We start from the raw sequence: 25795 nt of genomic DNA, 5'->3' as shown, positions 1-25795 counted from the left end.
AGCACTACACCTGCACATATATATTTTAATTACTTGCCTTATTCATTAAAGTACTATGTATTTGTCTTAATAAAAGTAAAAACAGACATCTTTTTTTTTTCATTTCATTGCTTTCAAAATAATTTGTTGTTCCCAGATAGATGGTATTTTTAACAAAAGACTAGAACAGATTGTAAAATCATTGCTGTCACAAGTCTTTTAAACTGAAAGCTCTTCTTTAAATCATGCCTGTGTGTTCAAAAACCTAGCCTTTAAAGAGAATTCCACAAACTACACACATACACATCTGGGTGCAAATGACGCTTTCTACATGCAGGTAAAAACTGAAAATCATAAGCACAATAATCAATTTTCTCATCAGTATACTGCAAGCTATTAAAAATGGTGATTTTGAAAAATTGTATATCTAAGTCATTTTCTTACTTGTTTTATAAAGGACTTATTTGCTTGGTATTATCTCTGACAACATGAAGTCTCTATACACTATATAGACTAATTTGACAAAGCCTCAAACTGGCCATTGTAGTTATAAATATATAAATCTAGGCTTTGGAATTTCATTTTGTAGTTCCTGTGAATCTGTGTTTTCAAAAGTATTTACTTACATTTCTCGTCCATTTCCTGACATCTTGAATCCTCCAAAGGGACACTGAGCCGACACTGCACTATAACAATTAACCCTGGAAGAACAGGAAAAATAAGTGAGCAACAACTTTTTCCACTTCTCAAAAATCAGTGCTTTTCTGTCAACTGTAAGAAGTCAATGGTGATATTCACAAACTATATCTTGGTAATATATTTTCAAAAATATGTGTAGTTCAATGTTTGGAGAAAGAAAGAGTTACCAGAAACTACACTTACAGTCAGGGTTCTAACGCTCATCAGGGGTCTTCAAGAATGATAGTCATATCTTTCTAACTAGGACATAAAGTCTCAAACCAAAGGGTAGTCAAAGTGTTTTGCAGGTATGCTTCCAATAGTTAAATTCAGGATCGCCTCAGTACATGTTTAGAAAGTTTTGTATAGTTCTACTCAATGTTATATGTTCTGTGTTGTGGATGAGAACTAAAATACAATAATGACTAAGAAAGGAATTTCACAGGGGAATTTGTAGTATGAAGAATTTTGACAGAACATGCATCCTGCTCCCTACCTGAGAAGCTCTTCTTTTTTCTCACAACACTGTCAAAGCAGATACTGTCTAGTTTCATGTCCTATAATTTCTTCTTTTTACCAGTTTTCTGGTTTCAACAAAAGAGGTTCTGCTCACAGTTAAGGATTACTGGACAGACCAGCTATCACATGAAAGTAAAAACCAAAGATTCCACTTTTACTTTAGAATTTGTTCTGTTTCAAGAATATGAATTTCTGACTCAAACCTGTTAACTTACCTTTAGGAAGTTTATTTTTATGTCACAGGACCTGGGCAGGAATTTTTGCTGTTTGTAAGTTTTTACTGATAGCTTTTGTGTTCAAGCAAAAAAAAAATATTCTTTTTCTGAGGCATTGAGAAAACTTTAGGGAGACAGAGGTCTTGTCAGTGATAGTCATTAGACTCAGTCTGCTACTCATCCAAGCTTTCACTCTTGCATCTCTCAGCCTTTGCTTTTTCAGCTCCATGTAAGTTGCCTCTTTGTTTTCTATCGCTGGAAACAGTTGTAGCAGTTCTCCTCCACTTGTGTTTCTGTCCTTTTTCAACCACTTTTTTATCAATCTTTTGTATTATCTGTGGATGTTCTGCCCAACTTAATGGACACAGAACTTCAGATAAATAATTTCTTTCCACAATACAGAAAATGGTCCCCATAAATTATGTATTGGGCTATCCCCAGATCCTGAATGGAAGGGAAAGTGGTGTTCTCACTGTATTTCTTTTTTCTTCTTTCCATTTTAGGAAGTCAATTTCCTATTTCAGGCTAAGTTTGCAGGACAATTGTGTGAAGACTTATAAGAACTGTTTATTTAATAACACCTTAAATATGGAAGAGCGAGGTGAAGAGAGACAGGGGAGGATGGCATTAATTTACACTCTAAAGATGACAAGGAATTGAAACATAAAAGTATACATGAAAAGGAGTGTTAAAACTGCCATTGGCACCTGCTGTTCTAAAGAAAGTATTAAAAAAGCCATTACTTACCATACTGTTCCAGCCTGAAGAGCAGCTGCAAATGTCAGTGCTTTATCGATGTCTTTGGTAAAAACTGCTGCTGCTAAGCCATAGGTAGTATTGTTTGCCCTCTTGATAACCTCATCTATAGTTTTAAACTTCATGATTTGTTGAACAGGTCCAAATATCTGTTTCAGACACATGTAAGCATATGAAGTCGACTAATGTATCTTACTATTGTGAGTAATTTCCATTTAGAAAATTTATTTCTGTTAGATGGCCTTATTTCTCAACTCATTTAGCCAAGAGTTCTCAAAACAGAGTTCTCATAATTATTATAAGTTCAAATGAAGATAGAATTTCTGTAGTATGGAGTTGTGCTGGTTTTGACCAGGATAGAGTTAATTTTCTTCATGACAGCTAGTATGGGGCTCTGTTATGGATTTGTGCTGACAGGAGCATTGATAATACAGAGATGGTTTAGCTACTGTTGAACAGTGCTTGCACAGAGTCAAGGAGTCACAGCTTTTTGTGCACCTCTAGCCTACGCACTAGTGGGGAGATGTGAAGAGGCCTTGACTCTGTGCAAGCATTGCTCAGCAGTACTGCCAAGTGAAACAAGGAGCTCTGCCTTACATAGAGGTGGTACAGGAGATGAAAGTCCCTCTGGATTGGCTTTCCCACTACCCTCACTCGCTGCTCTCAGGCAGAGATCCCCATTCCCACCACATAGTGCCAAGGCTGTTCAGGGCAGGGGGAGCTTTACAACATCTAGTTATTTCTGTTCCTATGGATCCTGAGCTTTCCATTTGAATTTAATGGAAAATGTTTCATGATAGTTTCTAAATAGAGTTGCAGGGGTTGATTTACATAGATTGGAAAATGACTGAATGCTACCCCACTTTTCCAGCTGTGACTTTCAGAACCTGGATATTCTTTAATCGCCTTGGCTTTCTGTAGTTTCATTATTCAATACAGTCAAAATAGTGAGTGAGAAGCAGCTCTTGTACTGCAGACCCAAAGGAAACCAATAGATCTGTGAAGAAACATGCCTCTCAGGCAGGCAGAAACAAAACAGATTATTTCTTTGCATGGATCTCTCCTGTTATACAGCTCTCTTCCCTTCGCAACTGCTCTAGATACACTGGTGTTCATTTTAACTCAAAATGTTGACTCTTGCTGAATGTGCTAGGTATGTTAAGCAGTGCATCAACAGTATCACTGGCTGTAGAAACTAACATCTAGATTTGTAATAATTTTGAAGGAGCTTTCTAGTATGAAGAAATATAATTGACACCAACTGCAGAACAATTGCAGCAGTTATTAATCACTATGAATACAAAAAACCACAGAGAAGAGGTCATGGCTGGATTTCGAGGTTGTGTTTACAGAACTGATTTTCCTTAACGGCATAGCAGCTCTGCATTCCTAACTCTCTCCCTTGCTTGCAGATGAAGACCGCTGCTTGGTCACTGCCATTTTAGTTCTGTGAGGAAAAGATCCTTCACTACCGTATAGACACTTCTGCAAAATTATCTAGGTTAAATAACCCTGAGGAGGCAAAACTCTGCTGTGTTGTAATTGCAACCAACAAAATACCTGTGCATGTATGATCTATTTTCTCTTATTACAAAATAGCTCCTTGGTGCATTCTGTGCCCAAACCCCAACTTCAGTAGCTCCATAGGCACTGTGAAGAGTTCAAAAGCTGTGCTTCAATGCTAGAGGTTACTGTGACCTTATGGGTCCCTTCCAACTCAGTATATTCTATGATTCTATGATATGTGAGACATGGGCACTATTGTGTGATGCAAACAACCTGAACCTCAGAATTTCTTATGTACTGCCAGCCTCTGTTGGCAGGCCAGCATCATACTCCTCTCCCTCACCTCCACTGAGTTGGTAAAACCGGTGTCAAAACCCAAGAAAAGCAGTTTAACCACCACCAGGATGAAATGACAGATTTCCTGAGAGCATTTTTATGTAGCCACTTGGCCTTCTAAATGGATGCTTTTTTGCAGACATTTAAGAAGACAGCCTCCAGTATTTACCTCTTCTTTGGCGATGCGCATATCATCCGTAACATTAGAAAAAACTGTGGGCTGGATGAAGTAACCTTTGTCTCCCCATGATCCTCCTCCACATTCCAGTTTGGCTCCTTCTTTTTTCCCACTTTCAATTAGCTCCAGGATTTTTTGAAACTGTTCCTTATCAATCTAAATGAAAACATATTACAGGGATGAAAACAACACACACTGATAACAATTGTTCTAACTCATTAACCAAAACCCAACAATGTTCCAATTTGTTCAGTTGCATGTGTTGAAGCAGAACAGCTGGTGAGCCCTGCAAATGTTCTTGTCATTAACTTCCTAAAACTTTGCAGGCTTTTCACAAATAGACCAGTAATCAGAATTTTTTACATAGTACAATCAGCTTGACTGATATCCTCTTTTTCTTTAATAAAAAAGAGAGAGAAAAAAAAAAGGTCTATAAAATGAATGTGTTTTATACTTCTTCCAGTACTCTTGCCAACAACAAATGGTTCATCAAAATAAAAATTGCTGAGCTTGATTCTGCAAAAACAACACAGGGCTTGATCTAGCCAGCAAGACTCTTCTCTACTGGGTCTGGTAGATTAGCCGTACTGTTTTCCCAAACCATTAAAGGAAGATATATCTGAAATTTAATGCTATTTTCAGTTCATTCCGATTAAGTAGTGGAATAAAGACACTTATATTTGTGGTTTTGAGAAACAGAGATGACATTGTTTACAGCTGCCACTCCACTTACCCAAGCTTACCCACAAATTCGACGTGTGCCAAGCATATTTAAATACCTGTCTATAGTATAGCAAAATGCATGGTCTTTGGCTGTAAACGGAGTTTATAGTAAAGACAGTACTGTAAGGGATTGCCTTTCTCTAATCCTTTCCAATTTTCAGTGAAAAAGTATATATAAGCAGGTGTAAACAGGAACTAGGAACCGATCACACATCAGGCCTGAAGGGAAATTATCAACAAGGTAATGTTTATATGAAGAAAAGCTCAATGATTAAGCTTGTTTTGTAGAGATCTCTAACATACTCTTTTTTAAAAAAATTGTTCCATTTTCATGATTCATCACTCTTGCAGAATTCAGCCCTTGAAGTTCTTTCGTATGAAGATACTGAGCTCATATGTAGAGGGACTCTTGTAGAGAAGCTTCTTCTCTCTTATCATACTCATCAGCCAACAGAGTAGATGTCTATCTTATTCTCTTATTTGTGCAATGAAAAGGTCATGTTTCAGTTTAAGCATCAAGTATTATCATAGTCATAGAACACAACAGTATTTTCAAAGGTTCTGGGGGGATCTTGGATATGTGTTGGACTAAACAGCTATTCAGCTAAATCTGTGATAAAAGCTTATATTTATAAGGATATGAATATATAAGAAGGTGATTTTTAGTTTGCTGTGCTCCCCTTGTCATTTTTCTTTCAAACAGTTGCCTTACTGCATGCTGAAGACATAAAATTTGTGCTAGCTTGGTGGCCAAATATCTCTTGTGCATAAACATCTTGAAAAGAAGACAAGGTTTAGATGATACTGCTCACGTTGCTGTCAGTCTTTCTGTTATCACCACCATTGTTTCTCTTAAGAATGTGTGAATCAGCATATATAAGATCTTTTGCAGAGCCTTTTGGCTCTTCTTTGGTGCCCGCTGTGCAAAGCATTACTTAACCTTGCAGCCTGAGGCAGATTCTGCCCAGGAGAGCCTGCGAACTGGAGGAAAATACAGCTTTGAAGAAGTCTCTGTCACAGTGAATATGCCTGATACAGGCTATAATTTTTTGTTTGTTTGTTTCTGGAAAGAATTAGTCAAAACACAGCAAGGAATTTGGAGAGAGATGTTCAACAATTACTATGAAAGAAATGAACATAAACCACATGGCTACAATTATACCAGTTCTAGAAGGAGAAACATTGCTAACCTGTGAAAAAGTTAAGATTTCTACTAACATTTACTAAGGAAAAAAAAAAAAAGAGAGAGATTAAGACAGGCAAATAATGAGACCGGAGGAGAACAGTCTTCATGCTCTTTCAAATGTTTTCAATAAGGCTTTTTTTTTTTTTTTTTTTCAGTAAAAGTTTACTTTCATCTCTCAGTTATATTGTTAGCATTAATTTTAAACTCACTAAAACCTCAATAACATGAGTGGATTCCTGTTACTTTTGATTTCCTACGCACCAGACACCTGAAGTTTGCTTGTTTCAATCTTCCTATCCTCAGGCACTGAAATTTATCCAGCTGAACATATTAGCTTGTTAGCGATATGGATTGGAGGATGTCAAAATAGCATCCTTACTGTTTTTAAATTCTCCAAAGCTTGTGTGTCTTGAAATGCAGTTTTCCAATTTCATTTGGTGTCTTTGATTACATAAAATGACTGTGATAACTAATGAAGAACATGTTATATTAACAAATGTGTAGGAGTTGCTTTGTGTCCAGCTTTTGCTTTGTCTCTAATACAGTTTGTTAGTTCTATGACAATCAAATAGATATTCCAAGAAAATATATATCCTGTAGAACAAGCTAATATGGGAATAACATTCTAAGTGAAAACCAATTTAACAGTGCTCTGCCATGATCTACTGAATCCACAGCGTTATGACAGCTATGTTTTTTAGAGTTGTCTTTTTAGGATTCAACGCGGAAGCTGTTGGCATAACCTTAAACATAAAAGTGTAAGATGATGCATTTTAATTCTGCAATATTCTAAAACTGATAGTAGCATAATGGAACACTAACAACATGAAAAAAGTGAGAAGACACTATTAAACTGTATTTCCTCTAGATACTCACTCACAGTGGCACTATTTGAAAATAATGTTTGCAATTTCTGACATGGGTGACTGTACTTGCACTTTTGCAGCTTTTGCATTGGAGTTCCTCAAAGCATAGTTCTATATAATTTTTCCTATTCCATAATGAAAGGAATGAGAAAAGAGAAAGAAATCTCACCCTTAGGCCTATGATAGTGGCACAAACAACCGTCACTCCAATTTCTTCCTCTCGGTCCTCTAGACTAAACACTAGACAACTGTACCTGACTTTGACAATAATGCAACAGTAGGTTTAGAAGCATATTAAATTGTAATGTTATGTCTCAGTTATATTTGCTTACCTGAGGGCCTTGCTGCACACCAGGGAGCAGAGGATTCCCAAGAGTATACTTCTTTGCTCGCTCAACGCTCCGGCGAACAAACTCATCATAAATAGATTCTTCCACGAAAATTCTAGAGCCTGCTATACAACATTGCCCTTGGTGGTAGAACAGACCAATATGTGCAAATTCCACAGCGTTGTCCACTGCAAAGTAATGTAGGTTCATCAGTCAATAACTTGAATGGTCACATCATATATTCTTTACAAAACTCCATCATGTTTCCCCTTTTTAGCACTTTTTGTATTTGTGGCAATTGAAAACACAGGTACTAATCCAAATAAGTATGTGCTAAACCAGTCTTATCAAGAGTAGCATGGTGCACCTAGATAAACACACATTCAGATGTTCTGTGTGAAATGTATATTCAGTGTTATGTACAAAGAGGAGTATTCAGCTAGAAAATTAATAAACCTGTACACGATCCATCTCGTATTTGGTTCTTCATCAATGTTGAGTTAGTATGATCCTTAATTACAGTAAGGGTAGATAGGTTGTCAGAGGTTCATATCTGTTCAGGAACCACAAATATTTGGTGGCAATCTAACTTAAAACTATGGCATGACCAGAAAACATTGAAAATTACTCCTTCATTAAGCAGGTAAATTTATTTACTGGGAAAGAAAATTAAAATAACATGGTAGTGCATTTATATAATAAAAAAGCTACTAACAGTCTGCATCCGCAAATATAATGTTGGGACTTTTTCCTCCAAGTTCCAATGTAACTCTCTTCAGATTACTTTTCCCTGCTGCTTCTTTAATCAGTTTGCCAACCTAAAAGGTAAGGAGAAGACAGCTTCATCTCAAAAGGTTTTTATGACCTCAGTAACACTTTTCTGAGTTTCCCAGATCATTCACAATTGTCTAGTGTCCAAGTAATTGCACAAATACAAAAAAAAATATTAGAAAAATAATTAGAAAAAAAAAAGTGTGAAAAGAACAGCCAGGTACAGTCACAGGGTACAGGTGACTTGCAGTCTACAAATCAGGAATGCTTTCTAGAAGAGTTTTCCCTGGATACACTCATATTAATGCCAACCTGTCTGGCCCTTTATTTGGTTACCACCACTCCACTTGTTTGTATTTGTAATCTAAAGTAGGCACTGATTTCTTCTCTGCCAGTTACTTTCATTAAGCTGAAATTGCTCTCTTTAATATGTTGGAAAGGCCTTTGAGGCACAAAGTGTATAAAAAAAAAAAAAAAAAGAATAACTACACTGTGTATATGTCCAGGTCTTCCTTATTCTAGTTTCTCCCTTAGAAGAAGGAAGAAGAGGAAATGGACATTGCAAGGAAGAACCCCTTCCAGACTTCTTTCCCTTGATGGTATAATTAAAAGAACTACTTAATAGGAATTGTCCTTGAAAAATTGTTAAGGAAAAAGTTTCTTTGTAGCCCTTGTAGATTTGGTCTGTAAGTGTTCATGTATAGCAACCATGAGACAGATTCCTTCTTGTACCAGCCTTCCTGTCTCCATTTCTCACTGGTAAATTACACTGTCAGAAGAAGACTGTCACCAAAGTCTGTGAATATACTTTCTGGTCCACCTGCCTTTGGAGGGACATGGGCACTGGTAATTGTAGTTGTTTGTGTCCATGGGGAACATCTGTGGGATATTTCTCAGATGTTGGGTTTTTGGGTTGTTTTCTTTTCCAGTTACTTTAGAGCTAAAGATTTCTAAGAGTAAACATTGCTCTTGCACTCAGTGTGTACTGATCCTTGACACAAGCCAATGATATTTATCTTTGGAGTGTACATCCAAGAACATAACAGACCTTTTGGCAGCTCTTCCATGTAGCGTGCCTACAGACAGATAGTATAAAGTATTGTGTTAAGGTTATAGTTATGTAATGCCTGCACTGAGAAATCTTCAATCACATCACTCTCAGTTGTTCAGGGTAAAAGTTAGAGAAAATTAACAGTGACATTTCTTTCAATTATTAAACTGATACATATTCAAACACACTTCTAAGACCACCCACTGTCAGTATCATTCAAATACCAGAAAGCCATCACCTCACCTGAGTGTTTGCAGAACAAGAAATGACATTTCTCAGTTACCTTCTTCTGTTATTAAAATTAAAGGCAGCACAACCTCTTTAATTACTTGCATTTTTAAAAATAATTATTCTTTAAAAAAGAACCAAACAAAAAGTTATGAAAATACTTTTTTTTTAAAGGACAAGACTTAAAATAACTTTAGTACACTAGAACCTATTGTATCTCACGGAGTGCCTTTGTTTGAAGGGCTTTTCTGAAATACAAACATTGTTTAAATATGTTTAAAGTTAATAATAACCAACAAATCATTAAACAGACTTTGTTTAACAAACCAGCAGCCAAAAGAAAGAAAAAAGTTAAAATAGTTACATAGAAAAAGTTAGACATTAAATCATTACTGGGAATCAGAGGGGCATAGTTCCTGCTTATATCTTCTTGTATTCATTATAGTACCTCTGTAGAGCCTGTGAAGGCTACTTTATCTACATCCATGTGGTGGGAAATTGCTGCTCCAGCAGTGGGTCCAAAGCCTGGCACAATGTTCACAACTCCAGGTGGAAATCCTGCCTGAATTGGAAGAGAGAATGTTATAAATTTGGGGACGGACAATGGCTAGAACCTGTTTCATAGAGTCTTTCTTCTCTTTTCAGTTCTTGAGCCACCTTTCCTCAGTCATACAGGTATTCTCATCCCTAGAGCTCCAAATGTGTTCATTCTAATGTGATTTACATCTCCTTTCCCTCACCTGCCTTTTAGGCTGCTGAACTGGTGCTTTAATTTTTTTTTTTAAATTAGAACATTTAATTTTAGGGTTTAGGTTTTTTTCAGTACCATTGGCAAAGAATAAATTTAGTTTTTCTTTTCTTCCCCCTTCAGATGTGTAAAGATTGCTAGAATTCATGTCTGCTTCATTGAAGCTGTTTGAGTCATTCTGTGTGCTCACTGGCTTCTACTATCACTTATATACTATCCCTTACACTAGATGAAATTTAATTAATGATCTGTTGGTTTACATCAGGGGGGTTGGACCCGATGATCTCTTGAGGTCCCTTCCAACCCTTATGATTCCGTGATTCTGTGATTGAGATTCTATTATGAAAAATTAGTGCTTGAAACTCAATGACTTTGTATCTTCCTCTGGGCTGGGTTGAAAGGCGGGCAACATGAGAGTTTACAGCATAAAAATGGCAGATCAGGTAGCAAGCATGAAAAATCTGGCTACCTGAGATACCCAGAGCTCCAGTACCTTGCATATTTTGTATTTGAAGAGGCTTTTTTCAGGGACCAAATCTAACTTATTGTTTCTCCCAAATTCTATATTAGTTGTGTTCCATTCCTAGGCAAAGTATTGTCAGTAGGCAACAGCTTGTCAGGCAGACTACCATGGATGTGTGAAGTGCAGCCAGATTTTCTGTCAGCTTGTGAAACAGCTATGAGATCTCAACAGCAAGTACAAAATTAAAAGACAAAAAAGATGCATCTTGCATATCATCACTTAAATGGGTCTGGTTTTAGCATTAAAGAGGACTTTGGAATTGCATGCAAAAGTTCCAATTTAAGTTGGAAAATGGTGAATTTTAGCTGGTGAGTTACAGCTTCTAAACCTCATGTCCTGCATTATGGATACCAGACAATTAGTTTTCTTCAAGCAACTTTGGTTCCTCATGGGTTCATGCTCAGATACATTCTTTCAATACATTTAATGCTCATTTAGTATTCTAGATTAATATTTACCCTAGAACTGATGAGATAATGAGGTTTCTTCAATTTGCTTAGTACTGTTTCACACTTCATAAGCAGAGAAAAGTGAGAATATTTTTATGGCATTTAATTTCCATGTTTGTATTAAAAGCTATCCTCTACACATTAGCAAAAGAGCCTTGTGAGGGCTATTGGGAAGGATAGTGAGGATTACCTAAAATGACTATTTGCACATTTAATCTAGACACTTGAGAAGTAGAAAGTTAAATTAGTTCTTCAGCCAGTTTCGCAACAAGTCTAAAGCAGCTGCTGAAGTGATTGCTGAGATTTTCGATCACTGTCAGGAATTGGGGCTCCAACTTCATTTGAGTAATCCATGTGTAAATTAAAATTTAGCTAGATTTGTGTAAATCAGACTTGAAGTACTTGATAAGATAAATACTTTTTCCTTTTTTTAAAGGTTCACAATATCTACCAGATAATACAAAGACATTTAATGATTATATACTTAAGCTTCCCATTCACTTGAACACTGAATGAACAGGTAAAATAAGACTCACCTTTCCTTTTACTAAAAATGCTCTGGTATTATACCAGTCATTACAACTCTGTGTGCATACAGAATGGACCACTGATCACATTCCCACTTGTGAGCTCTCCTTTCAGGAAATCAGCATAACAGAATAGATGCTTCTTTACACTTAGAGAGAGAGGATCTGGATTACTTTCTCTGTAAAGTTGTTTTTTTCAGAGAACTGTGCTTTCTCATACTTACTGTTTAAAAATTAATGCAGAAGGTATCTCTGATTTTGTAAATTATTTTTTAAATGCAGTTCCCCCTCCCCAGTATTATCTAACTGCATTTACTATATGATGCAATAAGAGCAGGACTTGGCTCCTTTCTGATAGCCGTTTAGTTTCTGTGAAATATTAACGCACAACCAGTCAGCATGCTCTGCTGAATCATTGTTTTGAAGCAGAATAATAAAATGTGCCAAGTCATTTCCATTAACACTCTGCAAGGTTACTGCACTGGTGATTATTGACATTTGTGCCAACTCTTCAAACATGCTAGATTACATTTGTTGATTTTATTGAGAAGCAAGATAGCTAAACTATTCAACTGTTCTTCTTTGAGTGTTTGATGGGCTGGGGCCAATAGTAAGTGTAACTTTGGAGACACTGGAGAAACTACTGCAATCCTTGTGTTCAAGAGCACAAAGTGCATTCTCCCCGTTTCTCTGTGTAGAGTGTTCACAAGTTTGGGAGCAGTCACCAGTTAAATTTTACAGTCATCCGTTAATAATAAGCCCAGGTGGGTGAAAAGTTTGTTCAATTAAGAAATAATAATAATAATGAGTGATACACACTGGTCCTTTTCAGTCATAACTATGCTAATAAAGTAATTGACACTGAACACTAAGTACTCTGCTCTTTACTCCTTGTTTGCTTTTGACTTTGAAAGGTTTTGTAACACAAACATGTTTGCCAAGGAATGAAGTTTACTAAATTGCTATTGTGGGGTTTGTGTGTGTACAAGGCTGAAAGATATGTATGCTTTTGCCCTGGATTTGCTTCACTGGTTTACAGTAAGTTCCACAGTACAAGGCTAGACATGCAGTGTGAAGTACTTGCAGAGGACAGGCTGGCTTGTATTACGTTTGCGGCACTTCAGCTTCAGTGCTCTCTTAAATTTTTGAGCAGGGCAAAAAAGTGCTGTTGCTGACTTACCTCTTTAATTAAGGATCCCATGTAAAGGGCAGTCAGTGGAGTTTGTTCTGCTGGTTTGACAACCACTGTGTTTCCACAACAAAGGGCAGGGGCGATCTTCCAGATGAACATAACCAAGGGGAAGTTCCACTGAAAGACAGATGAGAAGGTGTATCCTGTTTCTAATACATCACCAAATGCCTTTGCTTTTTCTATGATAATATATAGTGCAAATTGTAAACTGGGTGGTTGAACTCTTTGTTTAATTCTTTTCAGAATTAAGATATTTTGAAAAAGCAACTGGCAAGCTATGTTATACAAAGACCAGTGATTGTGGTATGTGGGAGTCCAAGGTTTTACTTAAAAGCTCGAGACAATCAGTGTACTCCTTCAACAAAAGCTTACAGAAAGTTCCAGGATTAGTGGTGAATTTGGGAGTTCTGCTATCTTAAATGATCACATCCATCATCAATTCAGTTTTCTAAGGGAGACAAGGTAATAACGTGTAGCCCTGCCCCTGCCCTGTTCCCTGGAGGTTTCACTGGCAGCTTTCTACTGCAATCAGTCTAGCTGGACTGCAGAGCATCTAGGTCCTTTAGACCCAATATTCAGCAGTAAGAGGGGCAACATGGCTGGGGAAAAATCACTTGTCCCTTTCAGAATATTTCTAACAGTTTTGGAAGCATTGAACCCGTGAGCCTCAGCATAGAAGACGCAGTGTGCTTAACCTGTATGAAAATGGGGAACATTTTTATCAAGTTATCTATTATGTCAGAAAGGTTCAGAGGAGTATACATGCAATTGGTTTTTATTTCTCTCCTTACCTCATTTCATTCTCACTCCACCCTCAAAAATAGCAGGAGCACAAGTAAAACAAAATAAGGGATCTTCATCATTAAAGTTAAACTCTGAGTAGAAGGGTAATGGAAATACTGAGCTAGCACAAGTGTTTTGCAGGGTTTACATAGTCTTCAAAGTTCCCGGTTTATGTAAAAACCTTCAAATTGGTGGATTTACATCTCAATGGAGAGAAAATAAAGACATAGTCATAATTTCTTTAATATTTTATAATGGAAGCTAGTGTTTTTACTAACTGCTTATTCTTCCAGGATGCAATTTAAAATTTAATGTGACCACATCTAGTCTGTCTAGTCCTTTAGCATATCTTGATTCTAAGTTCTTGAAATATCTTGTGCCAGACCTACAAGAGTATCTAAACCATCAGATTCCCAAGCTCCCTTGGAGGCTGGATTCATATTCCAGTGATGTTCTCTAAGTCAATGTGGTGGTCTAAAGAGATAGGAAATCTGCAAGCTCAACTGAAAGACATTAGGAAGATGTACGGGACCCACATGTCTAAGAAACCTGACAGACAAGCTGACTATTTCAGAATCTGTCAAGCAGGTCAGGTCATGCTGACTACACCTACTGTGTTCAGAAAGGTGGGTGGATTAGGAGTGTCTCGTGAATATAACCATTTTCACAACAACCCACTGAAGCTGTGAAACTGCACATATAAGTTTAAAAGTTGAGCTCTTCAGTGTTTTAGATGTTCAGACTCAGGCACGTATTTTGAACCTTCACTTAAATAACTAAAAAGTGGGAATTTAGACACTCTGCACAGGACCTTGGGAAAATATAGCTCAGCATCCCTGTGCTTATTGCACATGTTCTTTTGTTACTAGTACCATCTACTTGGTGAATTATTCTTATTCATTACTATCATAATTCATAATTATTTTTATTCAGAGATCCAATTGTCTGGATGCTGTGCAGAGGAGAAAAGCTATTCCATGTCCTATGGAGTTTGTTGTTGATAGGCTGTAACTATTACTCTCTCCTACTTGTTTATTTCTGATTCTTTCTGTTCCATCAAAATGCAATTCCATCTTTCAAACTAATCCATAAGTCAATATTTTGAGATTTATTTTCCCTCCTTTTACAGGAGGAGAGAGGCAAGGCTGTAGCAGAATGACTCATCAAAAAATCCGTGTTGCAGAATTTGATGAGTACTCAGGATAGCCTCTATCTTTCAGGACCTGAAAGTTTCTGATTTGGTAATGTTTCACAAATGAGCTTGCCTAGGCAAAATTTAAAAAGCATTTCCATTTGTAACAGGAACATTTGTGTTTTACATAACTGACCCCAACTTACAGGAATAATTTGGCCACACACACCAATCGGCTCATGTCTTGTAAATGTAAAAAAGTCTCCATCTAGGGGAAGAAGAAATAAATTAGACATTGAAACAAATTATTTGTGAGAAATAGTTAAATCAGGAAGAAGATAAAGTCAGATACTAACATATCTGGATACAATTTTACTTATAAATGATATTTTCAAAATATTAACTGTGAAAAAAAAACCCATAAAGTACATCTGGATTCAATATCTACTTTCTTCATAGCTCCAAGAGTTGATTCTGCCAGTCTGACTGACTTTTGATAACTGAGCTTCTCAATATGGTATGCACAAGACACCGATGAGCATTCCTCATTTCTTCTTTTATCACCTTTATTTTTTTCCTGGGTTTTGGGTTTTTTTTTTTTTTGAAAGTGCTCCTTTAAAAGCCACTTGCAGTCCTAGGTACATATCAGACATTTTTTAATATTATATCTTAGCTTAAATCAAATCCATTAAGTATAAAATTCTCTTTGATTCAAATAAACATGTGTTCCATTGAGCCTAGTATAGAGATCTACATGATGCAAAAAGGTTGGAAGTATTTATCACTCTAGTTTTCCTTAATTCCTTCTTTATTACCATTCTTTTCTTGGTCCTTTTGAGAGAAGGCAGTTAGAAACATTGTTTTCATAGAGCTGCTTAATGGGAGATGGAAAAGAATGAATTTTCAGCAAAATAAAGGAATGTTTCCTCTTAGTACTCTTCCTAATACATTAACAAAAACCTGAAATTAATATTACTGTTTGGACTAATCTTAGCTTTGATAAGCAATTCCTCCTTGTCTGGTGGGTTATCTTTGCTTAGTAATATATAGTTTATGCAGGGGTACAGTAACGAAAAGGAGGACAACTACACTAAATGTTTAGAACAAGAATTATGATAAATCTTAGGTAACATACATTAAGAACTATAAAAAATATTTTCCCATCAAGACATGCTTTTCTGTTGCATAACTTTTAGAAAAAGGCTTTTTGTTTTTTTTACAGATTATATCAGCTTCACGTTTGTACTTTTATCTCAAAACTACTCACCCATCGGAACAGTGCGCCCATGGATTTTATCAGCCCAGCCTGCACAGTAGCGTAATGTTTTGGTACAGGCACCTAAATCCATTAGGTAGGCAGTGGAAAAGAGCTTCCCACCATTAATGGCTTCCATTGTCTGCAGACAACAACAATTACAAAGTTAACAAATATTGATAATGGTTCTCATTCCTATACTTTTTCATTTAGCTTCTGTTTGGCCATTGAATTATAGAAACATAGAATGGATTGGAAGGAACCTCAAAGACCATCTAGTTCCAACCCTCCTGATATTGGTACTAGACCAGGTTAGCCAAAACTCCACTGAACCTCGCCTTGAACACTGCAGGGGAGGGGGCAGCCACAGCTTCTCTAAGCAACCTGTGTCAGTGCATCACCACTCTCACAGTGAAGTATTTTTTCCTTATAACTATTCAAAATTTTCCCTCTTTTAGTTTAAAGACATTGCTCCCTGTCCTATCACTACATGCCCTTCTAAACAGTCCTTCTCCAGCTTTTCTGTAGGTCCCCTTTAGATACCAGAAGGTTACTACAAGTCTCCCTGGACACTTCAGTTTTCCAGGATGAACCAGCCTGTCCTTGTTGGAGACATACACCAGCTCTCTGATCATCTTCACGGACCTTCTCTAGACACACTCCAACAGGTTTCTTGTACTGGGGAGCCCACAGTTGGATGCAGTAATACAGGTGAAATCTTACAAGAGCAGAGTAGAAGGGAAGAATCACCTCCCTTGATGTATTGGCATGCTGGTTTGGACATAGCCCAGGATACAGTTCATTTCCTGGGCCGCAAGTGCACATTACTGGTTAATGAATTTTTCATTTTTCAGTAGCTGAAGTCCTTCTGCTCTGCCAGGCCTGTATTTGTGCTTGGGATGGCTTCAATTTATGTGCAGGAATTTGCAGCTGGCCTTGTCGAACTTCATGCGGTTTGCATGTACCCATCTCTCACGCCTGTCAAGGTCCCTTTGGATAGTGTCCCTTCCCTGTAGTGTGTCAAATGTGCTCAGCTTGGTGTCATCAGCTAACTTGCTGAGGGTGCACTCACTCCCACTGTCTGTGTTTCCAACAAAGATGTTTAAACAGTACCAGTCCCAATACCAACCCCTTAGGAATCCCACTTGTCACTGATCTCTATTTGGACATTGAGCCGTTGAGTGCAACTCTTTGAGTGCAACTGTCCAGCCAATTCCTTATCCAGTGAGTGGTCCATCTCTGGAATTCATGTCTCTCCAATTCAGAGACAAGGATGTCATGCCGGAATGTCAGAAGAAAATTCCACTTTGAAGGACACTTAGAATTTGAAAAGCCCAAGGTAGCAATTTACAAACAAGAAATTCTCATGAAGGTTTATTCACAATGTGCTATGCAGATCACATGATCATGGCCTATTTGCAGTGGTGAGATATTCTGAAAAGACTATGACATTTCTCCCATCATAAGCAGTTACTTTGGTCTCATTTATGTTAGATATTTCCTAAATGTAGAAAAGATTATCTGTACAAGTAGCTGATGTACACAAATAAGGTGGTCTCCCTCAGCCACTGACACCCAAGGTAGGCAGCAGTTTCCCAGAAATAACTGTCACATTAACATAGGATCCTGTGCTTTCTAATTGTTGTAGAACATCTTTCTAGATGATTAGTAAATGCATCATTAGCAACTGATGTGCGTAAGAAGACTCAAAGCATGGAATAAAATTGTCCAAATATACCTCGAGTGTTTGATGTGCAAAGGAAAGATCTGAGCCATCAAGAACTCTTAACTGAGAAAAATTCACTATGAAAAATACGTATTTGTAGAGAACAGACTTTTCTATTAGCTAACTACCGAGTGAACTAACTGGTCTTATTTGAAGCCAGATCTGACTCTCCATAGCATGGATCTCTGTGCCAGGCAGATACAAACTCTGAGAAAAATAATCAGCCAATGTTCATTCAACATCTATTACTGCTCATATGACGAAATCTGTTCTACCCACAGTGTTTTAATGATCCTAGAGAAACACCAACGCTAAATAAAGTTGATCTAGAGAGTGTGATTAGGATTAAGGCAATTTTAACACCCCTAGTTGTTGGAACCTCTAGTTAAAGTTCTCAGATAGTGTCAAAATCTTCTTGACACTGCTAGAATTTTTTTTCAAGTTTTGCAGCACAGAGACACTGGGAACCTTCACCTGTGTGAACAATCCTGTTAGGATGCTTAGTAAGAAAACCCCAAATTACAGTTTCAGGATCTAGTCAGATCTTAGAAGAATTATTTTTTTTTATTCTCTAAATTTGTTATTTTGTATGTCCATGGTTCTTTAGCATTTCAGGCTGAGTTTACAGATTGATTTCACCAGCAACTCCTCTGTGAAGTCTGCATTTTTAGTTAACTGGACACGTCGGAGATATCATACTTGGGAAGAGAACTGAACGAACAGAGAAGGCAGCAATGCTTGATGGCTTTCAGCAACAAGGAACTGATTAAATGAGACATGCCCTTGCCATTCCAGGAAATATATCCTGCACTGTGCTGGTCTGTTTGGACATTGGAGAAAATTCTTGTAAACTTGTGAACTCTGTAGCTTTGAACATCACAACAGATTGAAAACTAAGGAACAAAATTCTTAGCCTATCTTTTAGTAACCTGCTTTGACTTATTCTTCAGGTAGTCTACCTATGCAGCTGTTGAGCCTATGGAGCTTCAAGCAGAGATATCTTATCACTATACAAAAAACTGAAATGAAATAATTTTAGTCTTACTCAAATGTACAACCACAGGAAAATGCATTTGCCAGGAGCTTTTGGGGTTTATTTTAACCTCTAGTGCTTGCAAGGTTTAATATTCTGTAGAACTAGTTCTACAGTTGCATTAAGTTGTGAGTGGAAAAAATCTCTCTTCATTTGATGAAGACTGGAAAGCACTTCATTCAAACACACCTTATCTCAAAGGGAAAAGTAGTTGATTATATGAGTAAGGTGTAGGAAATAAAAATAAAATAAAATAGAAACTTGGGAGGGACCCCAGACAAAAGCAATAGTTTCATATTATGAAAATGGCGAGTGGTAACAAAAACTAACTTAATGCTTTAGCTTTCCTGTGGAAAAAAGATTATTTCTCCATCCTCCTTGCATGTGTAATGCCTTAGGCTGTACAATAGAGAAACAAATGCTAGCTGATCCAGTATTTAACTGACAAGGAGTCATACTTTTCCTATCAAGAATTCAACTCTTAAAATTTTGTCTCAACTCCAATAAACCTAGCATTGTTAAGGACACAAGTTCTTGCCACCCAAGTTTTCTCCTGAGAAACTAGGTTGTTACCAGTTCTTATCAAGGTGACAAGATTCATGTACAGAAGTAACTTTGTTGAAGAAAAGTAAGTTTGACAGTTGTAGACTTTATATTTCAAGAAAATAACCTCAAGTTCCTTTGAATTTTCTTTCTTTCTGGTTTTTTTTTTTTGGTTTTTTTCATTTAAAATCACATTTGGGACTATACTACAGCCATAGGGACACTAGAAGGGGCAATAGATTCCTTGCAGGTTTTAGCTGTTTTGAAGGTTTAAATGTTTTGAATTTCTCAATGGTGTAGTTTGTAGCTAGTAGCTAAGTACTTCAAATTGTGTGAAGATCAGTCTGAGGGATGATCCTGAATGTTGGATACCTATCTGCTCTTTTAAATTTATGATGCTCTTTGCAGAAAGCCATGATTCATCTTCAGGATAGTGCAAGCAATTATCCTGACTAAATTTTAATTGCTGAAGGTTCTTGAAATATCAAACACATGATCTTAATAAGTAGCATCATACATGCAGTTTGAAACAAGAGGGGAAGTTGAACACTACATCAAATTGGTGGTACATTTCTATTTTAAACATTATTTTTTTAGTGTAGAATTGCTACACAGTGGTGCTCAAGCTTATGTGTCTAGTGTTAAGAGTGGCAAAATGTCCAATACAAGATAGTTGGTAAAAGCAGGACATCATTCTCCACCCTCTATTTTCAATGCTGCTTTTGGTTCTGGTTAAGTTTTTTCACTCATTGCCAGTTGCAAGCTGAAGTTAGTGAAAGACCAGTGACAGCAAAATATATAGCCAATATTTCTCCCCATATACATCCAAAATTTCTCCTAGTGCTGAATTGTATCATCTGTAATCACAGAGCCAAGCTTTGAGTTTAGCCCTTGATTCAGGTCCTTAGTTTAGACAAGTGTTAAGTATATGATTTAGTGTGTCCTTAAGAATCAACAACTGAAATTACATCAGTTGTAGTTGCTTAAGCATTATTTTAAGCTAATAAAATACTCAAGTACTTTTTTTCATATGGCATGTTAGTAGGCCAATGTGCAAGCCAGTTCAATTAATAAAGACAAAAAAGCAATATGACTTCCCAAGAATTTAATATGTTCCACTTCCTCTATCATTCTTTAAAAATCAGAACATGGATTTCCTGCCCCCGCCCCGACATTTTCTTCCATATCATACTCACAGCTAAAATCAGCCGATCTCTTTCAACTAAGTCAGCTAGTTTATTCAAGAGTCTTCCTCGCTCTGAAGCATCCATTGTACGCCAGGGTGACCCAAGCTCAAAAGCTTTTCTAGCTGCTTCAACAGCTTTGTCTACATCTGCCTGTAGGGAAAACAGAGTAACTTTTGTAATAAATAAAAAAAAAAAATTGCTTATCAGTTAGTGGTTAAATGTGCAAAGTGTTTTGCAACATCAATAAGAGGCACCAGCTCCAATCTAATCCAAATTAGTAGAGTAGCTTTGAATACATGGGTTCTTTACTTTCAAACACTTCTATAACTTCAGAAATATGAAGTTGTATGAGAAACAGATGGGCTCTCAAGGCTTCTAAAATGAAAATGCATTAAGGAACTCTATTTTTAATATTTAGTTTTTCAAACAGTTTGCCTTCTGTTGTAATTTGACTTCTGACTGCAATTTGGGGTACACCTACCAATTACAATGCTGATGAAATTTAATTTCTTTAATGTACAAAGAAATGCCAAAATCTCTAAGTTAAGTACTTAAGTACTCAACATTATCTAAAAGTATCTGCTGGTGTGATGAACACCAGGTTAGAAAAAATTATTCCTTAGAATGGTTCATAAAATTAGCAAACATTTATTAGAGAACATGTTAAATCAATGTACTTGGTTATGAAAATCTTAAGGAAGATTTTTATTTTAAATGTCAACAATTAACTAATTTACCAAGTTTAAAATGCTAAACCTAAATATTGTGATGCCTAGGCATTGTCTTTTCATTAAGAAAGATAATTTGTCACTCCATTAATTCTTTTATGGTGTAATTTATTATTTATCATTTGGTTTTCACTATAGCAGGAAAATGTATGATGAATTATGTGAAACTGTTTTCTTAGCAAGAATGTTCCAGGATATGAAAGTAAATTAAAAATCTCTTGAGAAAAGACTTTGAATTATTCTATATTTCACAATTCTTATATAAGTTCTCCCAGGAAAACAATGATCACAAAAAACCCTCACCATTTTTTTTTTGTTAGAAATTAAAATAAAAATAAAAAAGAAAGAGGAATCCATATATGGTGCATTGCCCTTGACCAATTTTATTTCATTGTCTAAAAGATTTCTTTAAAACTCTTTTTTTTTTTCTGTTCCTGGCTGATATTGGTAACCAGCAACCAATTTGTAAAAGTTGGGAGTGGCTTGGAAAACCCAACACAGACATTTTAGGCAGGAGGCACACAGAACTTCCCCAATTTCTTTCCAGGAAGTCTGAAAAAGATAGGAAGGATGTCTATAAATAGGCTGGTCATGTCTGTAGCATAATGCTGACTAGTGACCAACATCAGGTAGTTGAATTACTTTTCTTCAGAACCTGTCAGAATATAATGAAATAACTCATCACTTATCTGTGATCCAGAAAACTGGATTCTATAAGTAGTTAGTTAATTATATATTTTTTCTCATCTCTTTCTATCATAAACAATCTATAGCTTTGCAATATGACTTGGGTCTATGCCTTGGCCTTTACTGGAAAAGAACAAGATGGAAACGTAAGACATACCTGTGTGAATGATGTAAATTTAAACTAAATACAGCACCATGTGTTCTTTCTACTACAAGGGCAGAAATAATTAAAGCTGAGAAAAAATATATAAAGCTATTATGGGGCTGGAAATGACAAATTAGAATAAAAGAAGAGATTTTTTTCAACGGTATAAAATTTAAATTGGTTACATAAATCTACACCATGATTGTAAAGACTAATAGCTCCTTTCAGAGCTAATTTAGACTTTTTACAGAAGTACATCCCACTGACCATTTTTTGAGCTGCTTTATTATTACTAGGGGCCTTCAGGATTAGTGTATAGCTTGAAAGAGTCATCAAACTGAAAGGAAAACAGTTCCCACCCACATACGTTCCTGTGCTTTGTAATCTCCACTTGTTTTTTTTAAATACCACTGCAAGGCAGTGTACAGCCCTTTGTCAACACTATTGTATACACAAATTAAATTCTTAAAATCTCTTGGCTCATTATCTAAAGAGTAGGCTCTAGAATATTAAGTTCACAATGACTGTGCAATTTACTAGATTTGTACATTTCACTTGGCAATTTAGTTAATAGCAGTTGTCATTACACATTAGTTTGCAAAATTATTGGAGAGAAAGCAAACCTGTGTGTCGAATAGTATTATCTCTCTAGTTAACGAGTTGTTAGATTGCTTGAAGAATGAAAGCTACAAAAATTCTGAATGGTAAGTGAACATTTGCAGATCATGAGTAATTTAATTTGTGGATGATCAAATGTCAGGCCAACCTGACTTGCAATGTAATTTGTTATTTAAACACTGAATAGGGAAGAGGAAGAAGAAGGAGTATTTTAACTTAAAAGCATCTATGATCCTAGTGAGATATGATTCAGAAGATAACTGCATGCTTATAACATTCTTTGGCTGAGGACAGTAAAAGACTGAAATAATCTCAGAAAAATAACTAGGATTAAAGAAAAACAAGAACAAGGAGTTTGAAGAACTCATAGATGATTCATAGATACAAGAAATTACCACAAGGCAGATTCATGTAGACTTTCTCAGCCATTGTTGTCAAACAAAAAGTTTAAAGTGTGTCTTTGCTGTGACCTCCTTAATACTGTGTTCACTGTTGCTCATGTGCTAGACAGCATTTGAGCCAAATTTTATGGGGAGATTCACGATAAAATTACAGAACAAAGTAACTAAGATTCAATGAGCACAGGATATTTAATTATTTGGGTTTCCATATATTTCTTGAAAGAGCAATTCTTTTCAGTGTGAATCTTTGTATAGCAAATTAAAATATTCTGACATAGATTGTTCCTATTATATTGATAGTAAATTTTCAGTGAAATTATAACACAGTTAAACATCTTTTAAGTTTTATAGCAGTTCTCATGGATAAAATGCTTTTTAATGGACATCTTCCTATTAAGTTTGAAACATACTTTTAATACAATTCATTAAAGATATGCATATTTCTTGACTAAAATGAACATCAGATGTAATTTTGTGAGAAATGTGAGAAAATATTCTCAATTTTGGATGTAAAAATTTGAATTTGAAGCAGAAAACACAGAAAATGAAAAAGATATTTGCAAAACCCAAATCAGTAATTATTAAATAAATTTTATTTTCAGTCACAGTCATAATTTTTTATATGCCTAAGAAGTGGAAATTAAACACTCACTTCTACTTGTTTTCTCAGTTTTTTTAAAAAAAATGTCTTTGGTCATCAGTTTTAAAGCTGTAAGCAACATTGTCTGTTCTATTTAAAAATTCAACTCCTGTATTTGTTTGCTTACATTTAAACTATAGGATAGCACTAAACATATACTTTTCAGCAGAAAAAAAAAACATACAATAAAAATACTGAGCTGTTTATTTGAAGGTTTATTCTTTCTTTATCTTTGTTTACATGGTACTTATCTACAGTTTTGCACTAATAAAGGTCATAATTTTTTTTTAATTAATAATTATTTATAGGTGTTAACAGACTTTTCAGCCCTCTGCTTAAATTCATCAATTCAACATGCTGTAAGAAAACCAGTTTTGATGGAATTAGTGTCTGTTTGATAGGTTACCTTCAGACTCAGTCTCTTCTAGGACTATGTTTCAATACATTTTTCATAAAACCAAATTTTTTAAGTGGGCAGTAGTGAGAAGCTATATTCATAGCTAAAATGCTGATGATAATGATCATCTTTACAGAGTTTGTATGAAAAAAAAATTAGTTGTCCACTTAATGTTGTCTATAATGAAAATACTTGTATAAATGTGTAATGAAGAGATTGCATCACTGTGTAATGAGGAGCCATGAAAAAATGAAAAAAAAACCACCCCTCAAGTTATTAAATTATATTGATGAAAGATAACAAAGGGAATAAAAATTATTAACAAAAAAACCCCAAGCTCAACCAAAAAAAAAATTCTGCAGAATTTTTCTCATAGAAGGAATGTCTTAAGACTAATCAGTTTTTTAGTGTCATTACATACAATGTTAAGGCTTAGTATAAAACCTAAGATGTATATTTGCAGAAAAAGGAATACGAGATGAAGTAGGTACATCTCTGATGTGTTGTGTTTCATCAGCACCGATGGATGCTTGCCTTCCTGCTTTTAAGATGAAGAACTGAAGCTAGGGTTAAGAGCAGGAAAGAAAACTCTACCTTGTCGCCTTCTTCAACCTCACAGATTTTCTCTTCATTTGCAGGGTTAAAGACTCCAAATTTTTTACCACTGACTGAATGGTGCCACTCATTGTTTATAAATATCTGCAGAAGAAGAAATAGTGCAACAATATTAGTAATATATACATATCTAGCTGTTGTCAGTTTTCTGTCTTAATGAATAAATGTATCTTTCATACCTGATCAGTACCTGAATTAAAAATGGAATAGCTGTTTCAACATAATTCTGAAGAAATGAATAACCACATATGCATTTATCCAGGAACAGCTTTATAAAATTAACTTCCTTTGGAGAGCTGAACTTTCTCTACATGGTATTTTCACTTTGTTTCATATCATAAAAAGGTACTGTTACAAAGGAGTCCTTCCTCTCTCAAACGGTTTGGCAAAGTTCAAGGGAGGTACAGCCTTTAAAACTACCTGGGTTTCCTATGGTCACAGGGCTGTTTACAATGGAGGACTTCTCTGCTACACACCCTGACTGAAGTAAACCCAATCCCTGGGTTTAGTATATATAGCACACGTAGTATCTTGGGACACACTATTTTATTTAGCTTTGTTTTGATTTCTCTACACTTTCTTCTGGAAAACAAACAAACAACAAAAAATAGCCTATAGCATGTTTTTATGAAATTAAAAACTAAAGAAAAATCCTCACAGTCCACTGAACAAAACAAAGAGAGTCACTTATGCAGAATACGTTAGTTATATACAGAATAGTTAAGCAAGCAAATATAGTTCTCTATTTGCATGTTACTGGAGGAAAATAGAGATTAGAGAGGGGGGCTTTTATTTTCACCACGATCTTTTGACTTTGTGGGTTGGTGCTTCATTGAATCTGCTCCTTATCAAGCATATAATAAAGAAAATTAGGTTAATTGTGCTTTCCTGTATCTTGCTAGAATATTCTGTCTCCTATGATACTATCTTTCTATTTCGTAAGGTGCCAATTATATAGCTAGCCATTAAGAAGCATAAAAGAACAAAAATTGCCCAACAGCAGGACTACACCGAAGTTAATCATAACAGCTTACCCAGCAGTAATGAAATGGATAGCCAAACTTCATTTAATAAATGTTAGGAACTGTGCTGTTACTTAAAGATTAAACTTTTATGGTTGTTGAAAGCATACTGTATACTGAATT

The 25795-nt window shown here is 35.9% G+C and overlaps 1 protein-coding gene across 1 annotated transcript in view; it reads right to left on the bottom strand.

Annotated features, from left to right (window-relative positions):
• The window catches only part of ALDH1A1 (aldehyde dehydrogenase 1 family member A1), a 34974-nt gene that overhangs the window by 1981 nt on the left and 7198 nt on the right, over positions 1-25795 (bottom strand). Inside the window, exons 2-12 of the mRNA XM_084277869.1 lie at positions 24630-24734; positions 20429-20569; positions 15943-16072; positions 14882-14943; positions 12749-12877; positions 9770-9883; positions 7987-8089; positions 7275-7459; positions 4159-4323; positions 2139-2296; positions 606-680 (exon numbers count right to left, since the gene is read on the bottom strand). Coding sequence (XP_084133995.1) covers positions 606-680; positions 2139-2296; positions 4159-4323; positions 7275-7459; positions 7987-8089; positions 9770-9883; positions 12749-12877; positions 14882-14943; positions 15943-16072; positions 20429-20569; positions 24630-24734 — 1367 coding nt within the window. The remainder of the gene's footprint in view (positions 1-605; positions 681-2138; positions 2297-4158; positions 4324-7274; positions 7460-7986; positions 8090-9769; positions 9884-12748; positions 12878-14881; positions 14944-15942; positions 16073-20428; positions 20570-24629; positions 24735-25795) is intronic.

This window comes from Gallinula chloropus, assembly GCF_964237585.1.
Source record: "Gallinula chloropus genome assembly, chromosome: Z".
Lineage (NCBI taxonomy): Eukaryota > Metazoa > Chordata > Aves > Gruiformes > Rallidae > Gallinula > Gallinula chloropus.
This window is presented reverse-complemented; position numbering and strand designations above follow the sequence as displayed.